The following is a 20,617-nucleotide window of genomic DNA, read 5'->3' on the forward strand; positions in this document are numbered from 1 at the left end:
AAGCTTGTCCTTTCCTCTTCCTAAAACATGAAAAACATATAATAATTTATTTTCTTTCTGTAAGAAATCTTAAATCCTATCTAAGCTCAAACAGCTGAAACATACAGTATGAATGCTGAAAACAGTCTTATCTGAAGAGTTCTGAAACTTGGTTATTAAATGTCCTTTTGATTTCCAAGTTATTTTTGCTAGTGCATAAACCAACTTGAATTGTCTATCGAAGTTATGTCTACAATTCCCACACAAGAAAAGCATAGGAACCTTGGTTACTCCTTCTAACTCTGCTACAGCTTTGTCAATGTGTCCAGGTTGTGGATCCCACTGTATAATTTGTAGATTTTCCCATTTACCTAATGATATTTTATCCATTGGGAGTCTGACTCCCATCCTCATGAAGGTTATCAATCTAAAGTTGGCACTTTCTAGATCTGACAAGTGTTACTTGTCAGCCACATGGCATTAGTTAGTCACAGGCAACGCCAATTCCTGTTTTAACATCTGACGTTTCTACTACATCGTTAAAAGGGGATAATAGTTGTATGTTAAATTACTGCCCATTTTGTGCTTGCAGTACTTACTTAAATATTTAACTATTCTGTATAAACAATAGTAATCCCAACTGATGGTAGTCTTGACCAAGTCAGATCCTAAAGTGAAACCTGGCTCTATAGACCATAAGATTTAATTTTGCAGTTTGAAATGTTCATCAATCACAAGATTCTGCCAATATGTTTTTAACAAAAGAATATCAAAGTTTAATACATAATGTAGAAAAAACACTATACATGTGCCAATTTGTAAAGAACTCCTAATTAGCAGCAAAAATGATTCAAACTCTCTTGCCTGCAATCATCACTGGATATTCAACCCCAGTGAAGTTTCACTCCTTTTCTTCATCCGTGAATTTTTTTATTCAGGTAATAAGATCATAAGCAGTGATCCTTCGCTAAATTTCAGCATATTCACTCAATTTAGTTTTCCCTGTTGCTATCTCTCATCAAGGCACACGGTCACTTGCTGAATTTTAAGAAAAAGTACTGAGTTTCATTTAGCTCCTGTCTAAACTTGGGTTGCTAAAATATTTAGGATTTTTTTTCCAGCTTTGGCCATAAATATTATCAAAACTAAGCCATCTTTTTGCTTCTGTCTCTCTCTTCCCTGTGACTCCCAGTTTTAACCCACAGATTAAAAACTGAGTTTCTGATCCTTTTTAAAAGATGATGACAAGAAAACCAATCGCATTTGCAGCACAGGGAACCCAAAACCCATTTGCCTCTTAAAGGTTAGAACCCAAGTTCCCTAATAATGTACAATGTAAACCTTCACAATGTACCATTTTTATTGCCTTCACAGAAACTAGACCATCCAGAGAGCAAACAGTAGTTCACCAAATGCAGTTGCCAATGATGAGAATTCTAAAAGAACTTAGAGAATGAGGCTTCACAAAGATGAGAGAATTTACAGACAAATGTAAATCTGTTACCTTTTTAATGAATATTATCCAGAACAGAAGTTCTGAGGTTCAGTTTTATTGTGTTAACTGATCTCCGCCATTGTCTGCAGTAGGAATATTATAGTTGTCCTCTGTGGTATGAGCCTAAGGAAAACAAATTTCAAATTGGGTCTTTGTTACTGACTGCTGGTCAATGTTCCCTTATGTTGAAATAGTGTCGTAGGATTGGTATCAGCTGGCCCAATATTTAATAATTTTGGCTGAACCTGATTTTGTCACCTATCTCTTCTCTGTCTGTTATACAAGTGCCAATGCTGAAATCTACCAGTGAAAGTTGGCACTTTTTTTAAGAAAAAGGATGGGGCAATTATGTTGGGAGTTGTTGTACCTGTAGTTTTCCTTGAAACATTACTTGTTCACAATACAAAGCTTTCAAATTCTGTTTCACTCTTTGATTGCAACCTGTGATTCCTACAGTCGTATCAGGAAGGCAGTTTCTATCTATGGAAGTAGTTTAGATGTGGAACTTCAACAACGAGCAGTGGAGTACAGTGCACTCTTCATGAGGTTTGACCACATGAGGTGAGTAGGATTCAGCTTTTTCTTGTGAAAATAAGCCCTGCTGCATTTGTTGAAATGTAAAGGTAAGGTGCAACTCATTTCCACTATCCTTCACGGTCTATGCTCACAATCCCAGGTTTTTTAAGATCTCTTGTGCTGTCCTTAACCTTTTTTTATCTTTACTCTATTTATCATGGTATGTGTCACCAGCAAGGCCAACGTTTGTACGTGCATGATTACCCTTAAACTGAGTGGCTTGCTAGGTTATTTCAGAGGGCAGGTAAGAGCCAACAACATTTGTGTGGGACTGGAACCGGAACCATATATAAATCAGACCAAGCAATGAAAGCAGATTTCCTTCCTTGAAGGACTTGGCAACTTAGGTCCCCGAAAAGCCCCATAGTCATTGACTGACTTGCCTATCTATCTAATTCAGCATTGAATAAATGTAATGACCTGGCCCCTGTTGTTTCTGGGAAAGAGAATTTTACAGAATAATGACCCTTTGAGAGAAAAATATAAGCTCATCTTAATCTTATTAGGGAAACCTCTTGTTTATAAACTCTGCTCCCCAACTCAAGTTTCTCTTGTAAGGATCAACATCCTCCCAATATCCACCTTATACAGTTCCCTCAGGATCTTACATGTTTCAATAAGATCATCTGTTGTTCAGAACTCCAGTCGGTAAAGGTGAAATCTGTTGAACATTTCTTTATCTGATAAGTCTTTCTCCCCAGGATTCAGTCCAGTGAACCATCTCTGAATTGTTTCCAATGTAGTTAAATCCTTTTAAAATAAGGAGAGCAGAACTGCGCACAGTGGTCCTGATGTGATCCAATCAAAACCCTGTACAGCTGCAGTAAAACACCTTCACTTTTATTTTCCATTTCTCTTGCAATGTACACTGACTTCATATGCCTTCCTAATCACCCACTGTATCTACATACAAAATCTGAGATTCATGGACCAGGGTGCAGCGTTCCCTTTGTTGCAGAGTTTTGCAATCTCTGCTGATTTATATAGCATGCTGCTTTTCGATTCCTCCTGTCAAATTAGACAAATTCATATTTTCCCCCTTTGTAACCTGTTTGTCTTCTCTTGACAACTTCATTTCCTACCTATCTCGGCGTCATTCCCAAATCTAGCTACTATATATTTAGCCCTGTTATCTGATTCACTAATATAGATTGTAAATGGTTAAGGCTCTGGCATTTGTGGTGTTACTTTTGCTGTTCTCCACCTTCCCTTCAGAATTCAAGTAATTTTAGAAATTTATAACCAGTGTCTTTACTATCTCTGCAACACTTCTTTTAAGACCATAGGATGCAGGCCATCAGTTTCTCAGGGTGTGTGAACCTTTAGGTTTAATCGTTTGCTCATTACCTTTTCCATGGTGATGTTTGTTTTAGTTTCCTCCTTTTCTCCCCTTGATTCTCAAGTTTCTTTGGGAAGTTTGATGTCTTCCATGATGGGGGACACAAATCCAGTTCATAACCTCTGGGCGTTGACTCATTTCCTATGATTAATCCCCCAGACGCTCTGAAGGACGAGCTTTCATTGCTTTTTGCCCTTTTTAGATTCTTGTAGAAATTTAGTTCACTACGTGATTTTTAAATTTCATCTGGCCTCCTCTTGTTCTCTAATTTCATTTTTCTTCATCAAATTTTCTTGGTTGTTAAAGTCTGTCTAATCTTCTGACCTGCCACCAATCTCTACACAGTTGTAGTGTTTCTTTTAATTTGTCTCTAAATCATTGATATCTTATTTAACCACAACGATGCATGACTTTCTCACCAGACTAATTCTTTGCTGTGAGTTATTAAATAGCTCCTTAAATGTCTACCATTACATCATCGCTGTCTTATCTTTCATTTAGTTTAGTTTAGTTGACTTCAGCTAGTATTTTTCTTCATACCTTTATAATTACCTTTATTTAAGTTTAAAAAGATATCCCTAGAAACTCACTTTGCACCTTAGAACTGAAGATGAAATTCTATTATGCTGTGATCACTGCCACCAAGACATTGGGAAGTTATTGAATATCTCTGTCTCTTTGTGCTTTGAGGTGTAGTAGAACTTGCTCCTTAGGTTATACTATAAGAACAAAAGTAGTACAACAGGAGTAATCCGATCAGCCCTTGAAGCCTGCACCACCACTTGGTGAGATTGTGGCTCTTCGTCTAGTTCAACAGTGTTTTACTGTACTATCCGAATATCCCTTGATGTGTTTAATATGTAGAAATTTGTCAATCTCAGTTTTGAATTTAACACCTGACACTGTGAGTCCTGTTGTGTCAGAAATTCCAAAGATTCATCACCCCTGAAGGAAGAAATTCCTCCTCGCTGCAGTGCTAAATGATCTGTCCAATATATGAGGCTTTGTTGTCTGGTTCTAGACACAGTTTCCTTTTGTCAATGGCAGGGGAGTGGAAACAATGTCGGCTTGACAGGCAAGTAAACTGCGGAAAATTGGGAAACGTCATAAAAAGGTATGACTGTAGACAGACAATGGGTTAAAGAAAAGAATGAATGGTTTACAATGAATATGCAACCTAAAATCAGACTGTTAATGCTCCTAAGGATATGAAAAACATAAATATTAGCAAAAGCAACTGTGGATCTATTACAGGCAGAGATAGAAGAATTTATTATGGGGAGTTAGAAAGTGTCTGAGAAACTAAACAAATACTTTGTCTGTCCTTACGGAAAAAGATACACAAAAAATTTGCCAGAAATAACAGAGAACCAAAAGACTATCAAGAATGGAAAAACTGAAAGTTTGTTTATGGAAAGTTTAAAAAGTAGCGCTGAAGAAGTTAAGACTGAAAGCTGGTAACTTAGCTGTTTCTCAAAGTATTGAAATGGTGGCTGCCCAAATGATGAATGTGTCGTGGTCATCTTCTAAAGTGTCATAGTCTCTGGAATAGTTCCTGCAGATTAGGATGTGGCAACTGTATCCACCACTATTTTAATGAAGAAGGAAGTTGGGGAACTGAAACCTATTATCTTGATAACTTTAGCAGGGAAAATTCTAGAAAAAAACATTAAGGATGTGCTAACCGGTACCTCGAAAATAATAGAAGAATTAGGCAGAGTCGACATGTATTTATGAAAGGGAAATCATATTTGATGAAATCTGTTTGAGTTCTTTGTAATTAGCAGAATAGACAATGAGAAACTTGTGGATGTGAATTTGAATGTGAAATTGTGGATGTTTGTGGATTTTTATGACTTTTGATAAGGTCTTATGTAGTATTAATAAAAGAGCCTGCATGGGTTTCCTGCAGGTGCTCTGGTTTCCTCCCACAGTCCAAAGATGTGCAGATTAAGTGGTTTGGCCATGTTAAATTGCCCATAGTGTTCAGGGAAGTGTAGATTAGATGGGTTATAGAGTGATGGGTCTGGGTGGGGTGTCTGAGGCTTGATGTGGACTTGTTGGGCCAAAGGGCCTGTTTCCACACTAGGGATTTTATGATCTATGAAATTAGCATGAGGATGTCAAGTAACTTGCTGGCACGTTTGACTATTGATTGATGGACTGAAATCAGTATAGGAACAAACAAAACATTCTTGGGTTGGCAGGGCTGCTTCTGGTAGTGTATCTCAAGGTTCAGTCCTTGGGCCCACTTATTTGCAACCCATGTCATTGATTTGGATGTGGGAACTAAATTTTCAAATTTTCTCATATCCCCAAAAGAGCAGCAGATGAGAGTTTTGAGGTGGTAGCAAAAGAGGCTTCAAGGGGACCTGGAGAGGTTTAGTAAGTGGATAAGACTATGGCATGTGGAATATAATGTACGAGGGTATAGACCAAGAGCCGGAGTGTGCAAATAGCCTTGACAATTACCTTTTGACTGGCTTAAACCAAATGACTGAATAATTTCCTTCTGTGCTGTAAATTTTCGGTGTTTCTGTTTGTACCAAACAGTATGAGCAGAAAATATGCCAAGACTGGTGTTAAAACAGTTGTGAAATTTGAGGCTTTAGGAAATCATGAAGATATTGTCCTGAGAACCCATCAAATGAATACTGTTGTAATTGTGTGATACTGAACATTCATATTACTTGTAGACCAGCTTTATTGGAGCGAATGCCTCTCATACAGAAGAGTGCAGCCAATGGCCCAGTGCAAACTGTGGTTAATGGTGAAGAAAAGGAGGAGGGGGTCAGCTTCCCAGCCCAAGAGCAGCTATCACAACAGGCCCAGGTAAACAGATTGTAATGAGTGTTTTTCAACTTCTGTTGAAATATGGAATCTTTTGAATAATACAAGTGCTGCTGTGAAGAATGCACTAGTTAATGATTGCCATCACAGACTTTAAGTTTTTAAACCAGGTGGGTTGATTCTGATAGGTTAATTTGGAATGGTAATGCCTTAACCAGTTTTGTGGAGCTGAAACAGAGGCCGTGTTTTTACTTGTTCTTTCTATCCGCAAAAAAACGGTGTCTGTATTTTAATGTGTGTACTGGAAGCCAGACAAGTGCACCTCACTGCAAATCAGGCTGACAATTGTAAATTGGTTGTCAGTGTAATTCTTCTGTCTGTCAGGATTACTCACCCCACAGATGTTTAATTGCAAAATTACGTCTAATGTTGATCACTGTTAGAATTTTGCATGTACAGTCTGATTGGGTGCTGTCAGTATCTTGCTTGTTGCAGATAGCCAAAAGGGATAAAAGGGATAAGCTGTTTATGTGGTCTGCCTGTCTTTGAGCTTTACAGTGTACACACTTGGTATCACATTAGCACTGAAGTTTATGTACGTATTATTCATTTGTTAGATAGGCAAAACATCGTTTGGCTTGATAGCCTCCTGTAGACGGTGAATTAAAGTTGTGTTGTTACTTTGCAATGTAGCATCTAGTTTCAGCTAGTGCTCAAACTTTTCCGAGGAAATCTGGGCACTTTCAGGATGCAGTTCACAAGTTTGCGCGATATACAATGCAAAATGATCTGGTCAGGGTAGCTATCATCCCACAGGATGATTTTCATACATCTTACTTTAGCATCACGCTTGCACAGTGATCGAACGGCTTGGGCTCTACTTACACCTCTTCCTGAAAGGCCAATCTTATAGTATGTAGAACTGTAGGAATCCTAATGTGTATACAGACCAGTAAAGGTACATGAGTTGTAGACAGTAGTAGAGGGGCCCTGGCCAATTTCTTAACTAGGATATGGAGGAAACTGCACCTCCCAGTCGCAAACCATTTCCACTCCCCCTCCCATTCTCTTGATGACATGTCCATCATGGGCCTCCTGCACTGCCACAATGATGCCACCCGAAGGTTGCAGGAACAGCAACTCATATTCCGCCTGGGAACCCTGCAGCCATATGGTATCAATGTGGACTTCACCAGTTTCAAAATCTCCCCTTCCCCCACTGCATCCCTAAACCAGCCCAGTTCATCCCCTCCCCCCACTGCACCACACAACCAGCCCAGCTCTTCCCCCCCCACCCACTGCATCCCAAAACCAGTCCAACCTGTCTCTGCCTCCCTAACCGGTTCTTCCTCTCACCCATCCCTTCCTCCCACCCCCAGCCGCACCCCCAGCTACCTACTAACCTCATCCCACCTCCTTGACCTGTCCGTCTTCCCTGGACTGACCTATCCCCTCCCTACCTCCCCACCTACACCCTCTCCACCTATCTTCTTTGCTCTCCATCTTCGGTCCGCCTCCCCCTCTCTCCCTATTTATTCCAGTTCCCTCCCCCCATCCCCCTCTCTGATGAAGGGTCTAGGCCCGAAACGTCAGCTTTTGTGCTCCTGAGATGCTGCTTGGCCTGCTGTGTTCATCCAGCCTCACATTTTATTATCTATGGAGGAAAGGGAACTGATTTGACTGTTCCATTTCAAATGCAAATTTGAGTGCAATACAGAAGGCATTAAGACATGAAAGGAAATTTTTGCATGCACCTGTGGATTTAAATATAGAAAACCCATAAGACATAGGAGTGGAAGTAAGGCCATTCGGCCCATTGAGTCCAATCCTCCTTTTAAATCATGGCTGGTGGGCATTTCAACTCCACTTCCCTGCACTCTCCCCATAGCCCTTGATTCCTTGTGAGATCAAGAATTTATCGATCTCTGCCTTGAAGACATCTAATGCCCCGGCCTCCACTGCACTCCGCGGCAATGAATTCCACAAGCCCACCACTCTCTGGCTGAAGAAATGTCTCCTCATTTCCGTTTTAACTTTACCCCCTCTAATTCTAAGGCTGTGCCCACGGGTCCTAGTCTGCCTGCCTAGCGGAAACAACTTCCCAGCATCCACCCTTTCTAAGCCATACATTATCTTGTGAGTTTCTATTACATCTCCCCTCAACCTTCTAAATGCGAATGAATACAATCCCAGGATCCTTAGCCGTTCATCGTACGTTAAACCTCCCATTCCAGGGATCATCCGGGTGAATCTCTGCTGGACACACTCCAGGGCCATTACGTCCTTCCTGAGGTGTGGGGCCCAAAATTGGACACAGTATTCTAAATGGGGGCACAGTATTCAATTGGACACAGTATTCTAAATTCATTTATATATTAGACATATGCAAGTGGATGGGATGTTTAGGCATCATTTCATCGAAGACATGTTTCTTAAATTCACCAAAGGTGCTTCCCAGAGCTGGACCTAATAGGGATTCCACACTGTACCATTTATTTGGGTATGCATCGTGTTATTAAACTCTACTCAACTATGAAGGGTGCTGAGTTTATAAGTTAGTGCATTGTCCATAGCAACACGTCTGCCAATCACTCAGCATTCTCGTCTCATACAGCATAATTGTTGGGTTCTGCCCTTCCTTTAAATTTGTTTTCTGCTGAATTGTCCCGATGAGTGCAAGACAAAAGCTGTCTTCAACATTATTCAAGTTTTGTACTAACAAATAACTATTAGTTATTGTATAGATTATTAAAAAAAAACTGATCCTTACCCACAGGAAAATAACAAGTTAATTTCTACTTATGTTCATTAAACAATCCTCACTCTATGGTAATAAATTGCCCCCATGCTCTAAATCCCAATTGTTGTAATAACGTTCAAGTGAATTAAATTCATGGAGTTCAGTTACCACCTTCTGCATACTCGAACATTTGAAGCAGAGTACAGACTTAAATTGCCAATAATATTCCTACATATAAAAAAATGAAATAGAGTATTGAGAATGCCTACTATTTTTGCTCAACTGAAGGTCTTGGGCAAAAATCCATTTTTGCTGTTCGGAATTTAAAATTTTAAAATGGCACACTTTCAAATCCAGCAGTACGTTATCTCCTGAAGCCATCGACAATGAGTGGATCCAAGTTCCATCAAACCCTTGCTTTCTCTAACCGCACCCCCCCTCCATCTAAAACAGCAACTTGACAAGGTGTCCAATCAAAGTGAAAAGTGTTTCACAGGTAGGAATGAAACAAAAATTCACAAAAAAATTACCAAAATTAAATCAAGATCAAAAAAAATCTGATCGCCACCATTGGCATGATGTAATAAAGTAACAGCTGACACAATCAGCCAAACTTAAAACACAAGATGACAGCAGAATGTAACTGTGGAGGTGAACCCATACATAGCACAATTCTGACTTAAATTTTGTGACTACTTGTTAAGTCCATTCAAAGTTGAATGGACTAGGTGCATGATGCACTACTTTAATTTATAGTATGTTTGTTGTTTCAGGTTAGCAACTTACTTGATCTGCTCGATGTCAGTAACCCACCTTCATCTGTGCCTCAAGAAAGCAAAGTACCTCAAGCAGGTGGAGAGTTACTAGACCTTCTGGATGGATTAAACCTGCCAGGTGTGCAAGAACATTATGGACTGTGTATGCAATTGATAGCATTGGTGCTTTATAAATGCACATCTTTTGTTTCTTGCCCTTACTTATACATTGAGACTGATAACATGGTAACATGTATTTATACAGCAATTTATAAAAGTTCCAGGGTTCTTCAGGAAGTTTTCAAACTTGGTTTTGGGGATGTGGGCACTGTAAACATTTTTTTAAAAAACTGTCCTTTGACTTGAAGGCATCAACTGCACAGTGCAGATCCTAGGTAAGGGTGGCCGATTCTTGCCAAAAGGATAACGGATGCATCAGTGGAGCTTTTGCGCAACGAAGCACATTTAAAATTTTTTCTCTGGTGCAACTACTAAACTATTGTAGGATACAGAAGTATGATATAGTCCTGTGGGCAGTGGAAGGATGTGAGCTAAGATTCCTGCTGACCACTGTTAAATCAGCAATGAATCACCTGCAAAACTTTAACTCATTGGTGTCTCCGAAGGTAAGCCAAAATTGGAATAAGATATGCTCAAAATCTCCAGGAATAATTTCACTGGTTAAGAGCTTTGGGCTCAGCCTCCCCAGCCAGATCCTGAACTTCAGTCCTAGTATCTAGATTTCCACAGTCAGTTGAGCAAGCAGAAAGAAACAAAGTATTGTCTTTTATTTCTTGAGTTATGCACTGCCTGCCCCCTTCTTCCAAAGACCCTGGTACCTTTCTGGGATATAACAGCACATCTACATGACAGCCCAGATCTGATACCTCACCTAATGCCTCATATTCTCATGAGGTTGTTTGTTGTAACAGGTAAAGATTCTGGACTGATGTAAAGTGATGTGTTTTTGGGTGTGATTAATACTAAAATAGTTTTCCAACTTGTGTTACTGAAGCCATTATGGCCTGGATATTTTATTTTGAGGAGAAAGGGGGTGTAAGAACAGGTTTCAAAAGACACATGGACTTGGCAAATTACTAGAGCTTCCTCGTTGTGATGGGTGAGCCTTCAGAATGACTGGCAGTGGCCTCCTTAAGGCTGTGATTTCTCTGGAATCAATCATTTCCTCATAAAGTTGCCAGTGCTATTGCAAGATAGCTAGTGTCTCTCCTCAATCACCCAGGTATCTTGCAATGCTGCCAAATAATGACTCTTGCCACTGGCCATTCCTAGTCTTGTTGACTAAGCTACTAACTGAATACGTTGTGTAAGGCATTATGAAGCCTGACAAATGAGATATTAAGATGCATGTTATTTAAATCTTGTTCAAATGCTTTATTTTAATGACTGTGTAAACGATTTCTTATCTTTGAACCACTGCTCCCAAACATTGTTGGTATTAGAAGTTTTTAAAAAATATGTAAAGATGTTCTAGTATCCTAAAGAATTATAAATGGTTTTGCTGAGTAGCAAAGGAGAAGGAGGAAAACAAAACCTTTTCATCCCCCTAATTCTTTTTGTAAATATATTTCAGATCCACAGTCATCAGGCCTGTCAGGTGTACAGCCACATTTGGTACTTGATGGTATGGCCGCCCCTGGTTCACACAGTACTGTCAATTTAAAGCAAGGTAAGCAAGCAACAGTTTTACGCTAAGCCCATAGTGCCACAGAATAACACACAGCTGTATGCATGAAAGTGAAGTAGTTTGCAAATTATTTGCAGCACTCTCAGGCATAAACACTCTGTAGAATTTACACTTGTTTTGAGACCTGAGCATACATGGGTACAAGTGGGATTGTCAGTACATCAAACTGAAGGTCATTCAGAGATGAGAGAACTGCAAGTGGATAAAGCAATGAATGCCAAAACTGTCCTTGAACAATGGGGCCTCATCAATCAAACTTTCAGTTGTCCTATTAGCCAAAAGGATCCTGGCTCATCTATTCCCTTTTGTCTTAATCTGAATCCATTTGTAGTATCTTGATTCTGAGTCCTGAATGATGGAGTGTGCTGTTCAGTGAACTCTCAAAAGCGAATTAATTCACAAATTAATCAGTTATTTCTTTCTGGCTGTCTTTCATTTGTTTATATAAAAATTTTGGTACTGTAGTAGCATTTGGAATGACAAAGAAAAGTCAGAATGGAGCGATTTTTATTTTAGACAGAGGATAATCCTTGATGGGTTTGGTGAATTTGAAGTGGCTTCATCAAAGGGTTAGTTGCCTCTGGATTATTCAAGACGTAGGTTTAAGTCCAGAGCAATCATTGTCTCGGCCAATAGTCGAACTTCTCTTTTAATGTCAGATTTTTTGTCAGCCGCGAATGGGATCTTGGAGAATGTACTACCTATAAACAAATGGTTTGCTATGAACCAACTGAATGGATGGAAGGGTGAAGACTCCACTGATACTGTCAAACCTATCCTGACAACTTAGGGGCTGTGTTTTTCCTTTTCAAGTTACGTTTCATTGTTTTACACTTAAGAAATCACTGTAGAGTAATGTGTCTTGTACCTCCATGTGGTAGCCTGGCTCGGTAGTGGCCTTTTGGGCCAGAAGGTTGTTGAGGTAAAGTCTGTTTTTTTTTAAAAGGATGAAATAGATTCTTGATCAGTAGTGGAATGAAAGGTTACAGATAAAATGGAGTTAAGTGGACAAGAGGAGTGTTGGGTCGGCCATGATTCTGTTGAGAGGTAGAGCAGGTTCGAGTAGCCCACACCTGTTCCTATCTCTCATGGTCTGAAAATTGTGCATTTATGTTCCACTCCTAAATTTGAGCACATCTTCTGGTGTGATTTTTCAGTGTGGCGTTGCTGCGCATCACAAGATCACTATTAAACCAAAATCCCATCTGCTTTGTTTCAGTGGATGCAAAAGATCAGTATTCGAAGTTCTCCTAGTGTCCTGGCCAACATTCACCCCACTCCCTGATCCAAAGTCAATCGATGGTTCATTCACCTCTAGCATATGCAAGATGCTGTATGTAAAAGAGCTGTAACATTGAATAAACAGCAACTGTGAATTACTTCATAAAATACAGTCATGTAACGCAAATCATATTGGGATGACTTGGGAGGTATTCTGTTCATGAAGTTTACTGTTTCTGAAATCTGTTAAGAAATCCAATTTTGTTCCAGATATACCTTCAATCATCGCATATGATCAAAATGGTCTGAAAATAGAATTTTCTTTTGAACGGTCCAAAGCAAATACGAACATGCTGTTTATCACCTTACGTGCATCAAATTCCACCGAGATGGACATGAGCAACTTTGTTTTGCAAGCTGCTGTACCAAAGGTCTGTCTGAACAGTTTCTAGAGCTCTGGGGTGGGTGTCATTGGGCTGGTAACTGCTGCTTTTTTCCTACACCAAACTGTAGACTAGGCTTGAGCTTGTGTATGTCTCTCGTTTGTCTCCTATCTCTTCTTTATGCTCTGTCTCATCTGAGACATTTTTTCTAAACTGAAAATGCTATCTAATGTAAGGTGTTTTGTTTTTAAATTTGCTTCTGAGATATGAGTGTCACTGACTGGATGTGCATTTATTGCCCATCTGTAATTACCCTTAAGGTAATGGTCAGCAGCTTTCTGCACTGCAGCAAACCATATGGTGTAGGAGCACCCACAGTACTAGAGGGAGTTCCAGGAAAAAAAGGTCTGTTAGTCGCTGATGCGATGAAATGTACATGTGAATTCAGGTTTGAGATATCCCAGGGACTATTTCCATCCTGCCCTGTGTCAGATTAACCAAAGAGGTGGTGAGATGTTGCAGTTAACTTTAATACTCCTTGGGTCATAGAGAAGGAAACTAACCAGGGCTCCTGAAGTTGAATGCTCACCAGAAATTGTTTTTGACAGCTTACATGTTCGGAAGCAGACGATCATGGTAGCATTGAATTTGGCGCAATGAACCCACAGGAAAACAGTTTGCAAACTCAAACTCATGGGTAACATAGCAGAAGGGGCTGTGTCTCAGTAAGGACCCAACTGCAGGTTAAAAAAAGATAGAAAGGAATTATTGAGAGGGGAAAGAAACAAGTTTGAGCTGGTGCCTTGAAAAGTCAAACTCTTGTGCTTATTCCCATCCTGTTTCTTACAGTCTTTCCAGTTGCAGTTGATGTCTCCCAGTGGCAGCAACATTCCTGCAAGGAATTCTGGAGCTGTCACACAATTGATGAGAGTTCTTAATACACAGAAGGTATGTCTCTCCCCTGTCCACCCTAATTATTTATCCCTTTAAATACATCTGTTTTCACAGGCTGCCTCTTTCACTATCTACTTTGTGTGGAAGCCCATTTAGTTTAACACACAGAAATTGGGTTGAGATATTTTACAGTAATTGCACTTTTTTTGTTAGCAAAAGGCTTCTCAAATTGGGCAATGGGATCCCAAGATGGCAAGGGCTGCTGTGCAGCTCTGAACTCTTTCCCCCTCCCCAGGGGGACCCTCAAGTGCACCCTCAAATTTTCTTTCCTGCACCTCTTGGTCAAATAAGTTTGCTCAGCCCCATCGTCTGAGGACTCATGACAATTTTCATGCGTCAAGTGGGGTCACAATGGGAAAAGACTGGGGAAGAATTTTGCTAACATGCTTATTCTTGTTGAGTAACATAATGTTGCTTAACGGCCTTTCTCTGAAAGGCTTTTAAAAAATTGGGGAATAATTAGCTTCAAATCACCCTCTGGGACTGTGGCAAATTATGAGCTCTTAGTGTTTAGCAACAATTCAGTTGAGCTCGACTCTGTTTTCAGCTTCAAACTTCTGAGAGCTTCGGGTGTCCTCATTGTGTTCTCGGCAACTCACACTAGCCTCAGGGTGTTGAGGACAATGAAAGCTGCTTACCACCATAACCCAGCAAACCTCAGTGTTTAGAGATGGTAGGAGATAGCAGGGCGTAGAGCTGGATGAACACAGCAGGCCAAGCAGCATCAGAGGAGCAAGATGGCTGATATTTCGGGCCTCGACCCTTCTTCAGAAACCTCAGTGTTTATCTCAGTCAGGGCTTCAGGGCTGTGTATCATCAGATGGATGAGCTGAATGTTAGAATCAGCAAGAATATCTATCACATTACACATGTAGGCATTCTTAATAGTGAACATAGCCTAACTGACCAATGTTAGAGACCTGATTGCTGTTACCAAAAATCTAGTGGGATAAGTTATTTGCTCCCTCAGCTTTCACACAGATGATGGTTAAGGTTAGGGTATGTGGAATGAACTACCAGAGGAAGTGATAGATGCAGGCACAATTACATCATTTAAAAGACATTTGGGTAGGTACATGAAAATGAAAGATTTAAAGGAATATGGGCCAAATACAGGCAAGTGGGACTAGTTTAGTTGGGGAAACTTGGTCAAGATGGACTAGGTGGACCGAAAGGGTCTGTTCCTGTGCTGTATGACTTTATCTCCCCAGCTGCATCTGTGCCTGCATGTCTTTGTTGCTCCTGTCCATGCCAGCAGTTTTCAAGTTTCCAAATGGAGTAACAGTGGGAAAAGATTTGGGAAATACTGCTGTAATGTGCTACATTCCTATTCTTTAAAACGTCATTACAGGGTGTTCCTTTTATTTGATTGAAAGATTGAATTCCTTCTTCAGAAGTAGTGCAGTGCTGAATTTTTGTCAAGACATCACAGAAGGGTTAAGCAGGGCCATGACAGCTGTGCTTTCTGGTGCATGTTATTGTATCTGTAATGTTCCTGCTTCATTGGTTCCCTCTAGTGTTAAACTGGTGTAGTGTACTGGGATTGTCAGTGCCTTGTGAACGGAAGAAAATCAAAGCTTGTTCTGCTTCACGTGAATTTATCTTGTGGACTGGTGCTGTTTCTACTCATTGTCACCAGTTTTGTTTATTTAATTCTAATAGATTTCCCATGGCATCGCTGACAGAACATACTGTTTTATAATGGGGAGCTAGCAACAAAAATGAGGGGCAGTTGATTCTTACAGGAAGTGCATATACTTCCTGCAAGTGCACTGGTATTGTACATGGATCCATCACGTTGTTTGAGTCCAACTGCCTTTTAATGTTAGGCTAATTCTTACAATCGTAATTCCAGGTTTAATGCTAAGCTTAATAAAAACAGACAGAACAAAATCCGAAGTTGCTGGAAAAACTCAGCAGGTCTGGCAGCGCCTGTGAAGAAGAAAAATCAGAATTAACGTTTCAGGTCTGCGTGAGGAAGGGCCACAGGACCCACTGTGCTAACCTGATTATTTTTTCTTTGGCTTCCCAGGCGCTGCCAGACCTCCTGAGCTTTTCCAGCAACATCTGATTTTGTTCCTTGTATTTAACGCTAAGCTTCTCTTGCACTCAAAATCACATTTTCAGTTAATTTTCTCTCTATGATAAATGCAGACAGCACAATGAAACTAGGCATATAGATTAGAATGACTTGTGTTCAACTTTAAGGTATTACAGCTCACCACAGCATCTCTGGCCCAGGGAGGGAATAAATCAGAAAGATTCCCTAACGTTAGGCTGAACCACAGTGAGGGCAGCTGTGACTGTACAACCCCCCCCCCCCCCCCCCCCCCTAAGCTTGCATGGAAACAGTGGCCATGTGGTTATGTTATGAAGCAGCCTCCAAATGAGCAATTGACATCTTTCAGGCAGGTTGCTCCTTGAGAGTTTCTTTGCCTGTTCAGAATATGTAGATTTACATAGTTCATCAATAAGTAGATGTAAATGAGTATTGATTACATAGAGATAAAAGACCTAACTTCTTGAGGCTTAGTGAGTATTTAGATCCATTGCAAATCACCGTTACCACTTACCTCGACTTTAAGGAAAAGTACGTGGGAGTATTGAGGAAAAGTCAGACCCAGCTGTAGTTGCAACTTGACCGAATAATCTAATGACAAGAATATCCAGTTGGGCAAGTTACAGGCTTAAGTCACAACCATAGTGTGACATAAAATTACATCTTTTGTGAAAGCAATGGATCAAAGTTGGGGCCAAAGAATTGTCTATAGGTCAACTCTTACCTTTCACTGAGATGACCCATTCTCCTGACCTCTGTTATTTTGTATTAAATGAGCATTCGTTTGCTAAAAGAATATTCTGGGGTTTTGGCCTTCTAGCGTTTATCTGTCACCCAAGAAAGAATTTCTGACAACAAAGCCATAATTGGAGGTTTCACTTTGAGATCTCCAAACAGCTGGCCAATAATAGGGGTACAATATTCCAAAACGTGCTGAACCAAATGGAATGACTTTGAGTAACATCTCCATTTAGTTTATCAGAAAGGAGGGAACTTTTGTTTTGATTTCACTTTTACTACTTCTCAAAAGACAGTCCATCTGGATGTGTCAAATTAATCTCAAAGTCTCGCATTTTTTTTCTCATTTTCTGTTTAGATAATTTCAGAATAACATTATGTGAGGTTAGTGCTGGAACCATCTCCTCCTGCATGCAAGGTAATTGCAGTTCAACAATACATTGAAGTTTGAACTAAAGAATTCTTTTCTCCCTTTCTTAAAGCACCCACTGAGGATGAGACTGAAGCTGATGTATAATCACAGAGAAGCACCGATCGAGGTCATGGCAGACATCAATGAATTTCCACCCCAAGCTTGGGAGTGAGTGAGCATTAAGATGGAATCCATGGACTAGACTTTACACTGTGGTTGCTGGCCAGAAGCTGCTGCAATGTATAATCATCCCTGAAAACAAAACTGGCATTAGACTGCCTAGTATTGGAGAGGAAATTGAATATTTCCTAATAACTGTGTAAGGACAATACTTCTGTGATGGATCCATTGCATATGAGATGGAATCTCATACCTTGAATAATCTATTACTAATGGATCTTGTTGTAATAAGATGTTACTTTGCTTTGATGAACAAAAATAATACCTATGTGAGTAGGTAGACAAGAAATCATGAAGTTAGAGCCCAGCCCATTTGGTTTAGGTCAGAATTCTATTTATTTGAAAAATTCAAACAGAACAAAAGGATTAATAATATAGTACTGTGACTCCTACAACTTAGCATAGCTATTAATTTAGTTTGAGATTCTTTTGCACTTGTGGGTAGCTGCGTTGTAGGTTTAATTCAAGAAGAACAGAAGCCCTGGAAAAGGGAGTAGGTCATCTTTCCGCATTCCAGAATTCTTTCCCCCCCCCCCCCCACCCCCCACAGCTCTCGCACCCCTGCCCCTACCCAGCCTGGCAGACATCCCGGTGATTTGGAAAATTTTGTCTAGAATAATGTTGTCATGGGACCCCAATGTGACAGTCCTGCTGCACTGTGAAGACATGCCATCATCAGCTTAAGAGTGGGAGGGGCAGTGGGGGAAATAGCAGTTTTGTTTACAATCCAGATTCTACTGTTCTTCCTGAAGGAACCCTTCATGTTGGTGCACCTTTTAAACCATACACTAAGCTGTTAGTAAATAAAATGGTGCATTTTCTGAAGAACTGCAGATCTAGTTACAAACTGTTTTGCACTGATCTTAAAAATAAACAGAATTAGACACTGGCTATTCACCAAAATGTGATCACATCAAACAAGAATTCATTTGAGGTTTTAACCACCAGGTGATGAGCCATTTCACAGATTCAGGGATGGCTATTCAGGGACTTGAGTTCCAGTTGTTTAAACATCTGTATTGAAATTTTATTTTTGTTGCCCATGTTATTGATTTTATTGTAACTTGGTATAGTTCTCACATTTTTGTACTGTCTTTTCTCGCTGTTCTCAGAAAAAGTGCAATTCTCTACCATTTTGCACACCAGAAAAGCCATTCCATCAACCCACCATCATTTTGTTTAAACCTGAGGAGAATTTTCTCTTAATGAAGGATATTGTAATTTGTTTTTCAAAACAATTTATTAGTTTTCTTGCAAATTGTTAACCACATCTTGAATAATTTTCTCGTCATTTAAACTAAATTCTAAACTCAGCTGGAAGTTTGTATTTGCAGTATTTATTACGCTGCCTTCACCTTGAATAAGGTGATCAGTTAGTTGTCTAACTACAGTTTGTGTAGTTCTGAAAACAAAATTCTGTTGATGTTTAAGAAAAATTCTTCCTCTTGCTGCCTAATGGGTCAAATGTAAATTGTGTGGACGGGGAGTGCTAACTCGAAATCATTTGTTGTTGCATTTATTTCATATGCTGACACCCAGGTCACTCATCTTTTATCTAGAGTATGCGTAATTTGCCCTAGCATTCTTAATAGATCTCCTGCAGCTCCAGGTTTGGAAAGAGCAGTGAGATTTATGTTCCAAATTCACAGATGGAAAGTGCTGCCACAAGTTGTTTGCTCAATGGTTGGAGACTGGAAGATTACCACCATAAGCATTGTATACCCATTTCCTAGCAGTGGTTTGAAATGTCCAGTATTTGATTTATTTGGTGGCTGATACATGTTTGAGGGTTCTGTAATGTCACCGATGGGTTCTTCTGCTAATGTCAGTCAGTGTAATCTGTTGTATTGCTGCTGAAGCGGTTTTGTAGCCATGCAGTAAAAAGCAGATTGAAAGCTTCTACTGGAGTGAACCACTGCCGTGTCAATACAGTAGAATATATTGTTTTCGAACAGAACAACAGTAGTCATAAATACCAAACTAGTGGTCACTTTTCTGTGTGTACTGCAACTCTATGGCACATGCTGTTTTCCAGGTTCCAACCAAAAAAGGAGGAAACCAGACAAAACGCTGTGATATGCTGGCTCTGCATTGCTCAAGAGTTCTGCATATCTCTAGTGGTGCATGAATGTTGTGGATCATGTTATCTAAATGTTGATGCATTATGAAATGGTCCAAGCTATTCCCAGGCCCAAACTGCAGTACATCTGACAAAAGGTTCTCTCACTAGGACCTAGAGTTCACTGGAAAACATTTCTTCAGCACCACTATTTGCTGTGGGGGAACAAAGTCATGTTTACAGTTTAATTTTCTTTACATATTGAAAGTGTTTCAAATGAGCTTTTTTGTTTACTTTGTTCTGTGAATGTTGTACAAGAGAGTGGTGCAGACCTAAATGTAGATCATAAACTTTGTATGCAATAATAAAAGACAAATTAACCATGGATGATCTATTGTACATCTGGAGAACTGAGATGAACCATTATTAGGAAATATTCATGACACCTTTCATTCATTCTGGTTAAAGCTTCTGTGCGTAGAGGACAGGCAAACTTTGATATAAGGGTAAATGCCATGAGCCCAAGTCTAAAGAATGAAGGACTCGTTGCAGCACTCAACCTAGCACATGATCTAGATTGATTGCAACAAAATTAAGTGGGAGATTTTTGACTACGTGAAGGAATTTTAGCTGATGCGTGTGCCTATGCACATAATACAGTTCTGCTTGGAGTGTGACTGTGTGTCTCTCTGCAATGTAATTCTGCCTAGTTTTGAATGTGAATCTAGGTTCCTATTGATGTATTGCACTGGTGAGGTGCAGTAACAATGATATCTATTGAGATAGTTATGGACAATAGATGTTATAAAGATCAACAGTTTATTTTAGCAGTAGAGTACATTTTATGGCACTAAATAAAAGTTATTTTGAAAGGAAATCTCATTTCTATTTTTTAAAAAAGTATTTTCCTCCTATATTCACCCTTTCATTCCCTAAGTTCCAGTTTGAGTCTCAGTTCTGTGGCTCTACAACTTCTAAAGTCCTAATTATCCTCGAGAAAGTTGTGGTGAGCTGCTGCCTTAAACCACTGCAGTCACACACAGGGCTGTTAGGCAGTTCCAGGACTTTGATTCAGTAACAGGTGAAGGAATGTGATATGGTTCCAAGTTAGGATGGTAGACAACTTGGAGGGAGACTCTCAGTACTCCAGTACATAGTCTTCTATTTGGTAAAGGTTGTACGTTTAGAAGATATTGTTGAAGGAATCTTGGTGACTTGCTGCAGTGGCA

General features: G+C 39.8%; 1 protein-coding gene across 1 annotated transcript in view; it reads left to right on the top strand.

Moving 5' to 3' along the window:
• The window catches only part of LOC125461358 (AP-1 complex subunit gamma-1-like), a 139,559-nt gene extending 119,310 nt beyond the window's left edge, over window positions 1-20,249 (top strand). The window contains exons 17-23 of the mRNA XM_059652849.1: window positions 1,931-2,035; window positions 6,086-6,221; window positions 9,693-9,813; window positions 11,269-11,364; window positions 12,874-13,034; window positions 13,836-13,934; window positions 17,220-20,249. Coding sequence (XP_059508832.1) covers window positions 1,931-2,035; window positions 6,086-6,221; window positions 9,693-9,813; window positions 11,269-11,364; window positions 12,874-13,034; window positions 13,836-13,934; window positions 17,220-17,321 — 820 coding nt within the window. The 3' untranslated portion in view covers window positions 17,322-20,249. The remainder of the gene's footprint in view (window positions 1-1,930; window positions 2,036-6,085; window positions 6,222-9,692; window positions 9,814-11,268; window positions 11,365-12,873; window positions 13,035-13,835; window positions 13,935-17,219) is intronic.
• The last annotated feature ends 368 nt before the right edge of the window (window positions 20,250-20,617 follow it).

Source organism: Stegostoma tigrinum, chromosome 19 (genome assembly GCF_030684315.1).
Source record: "Stegostoma tigrinum isolate sSteTig4 chromosome 19, sSteTig4.hap1, whole genome shotgun sequence".
Lineage (NCBI taxonomy): Eukaryota > Metazoa > Chordata > Chondrichthyes > Orectolobiformes > Stegostomatidae > Stegostoma > Stegostoma tigrinum.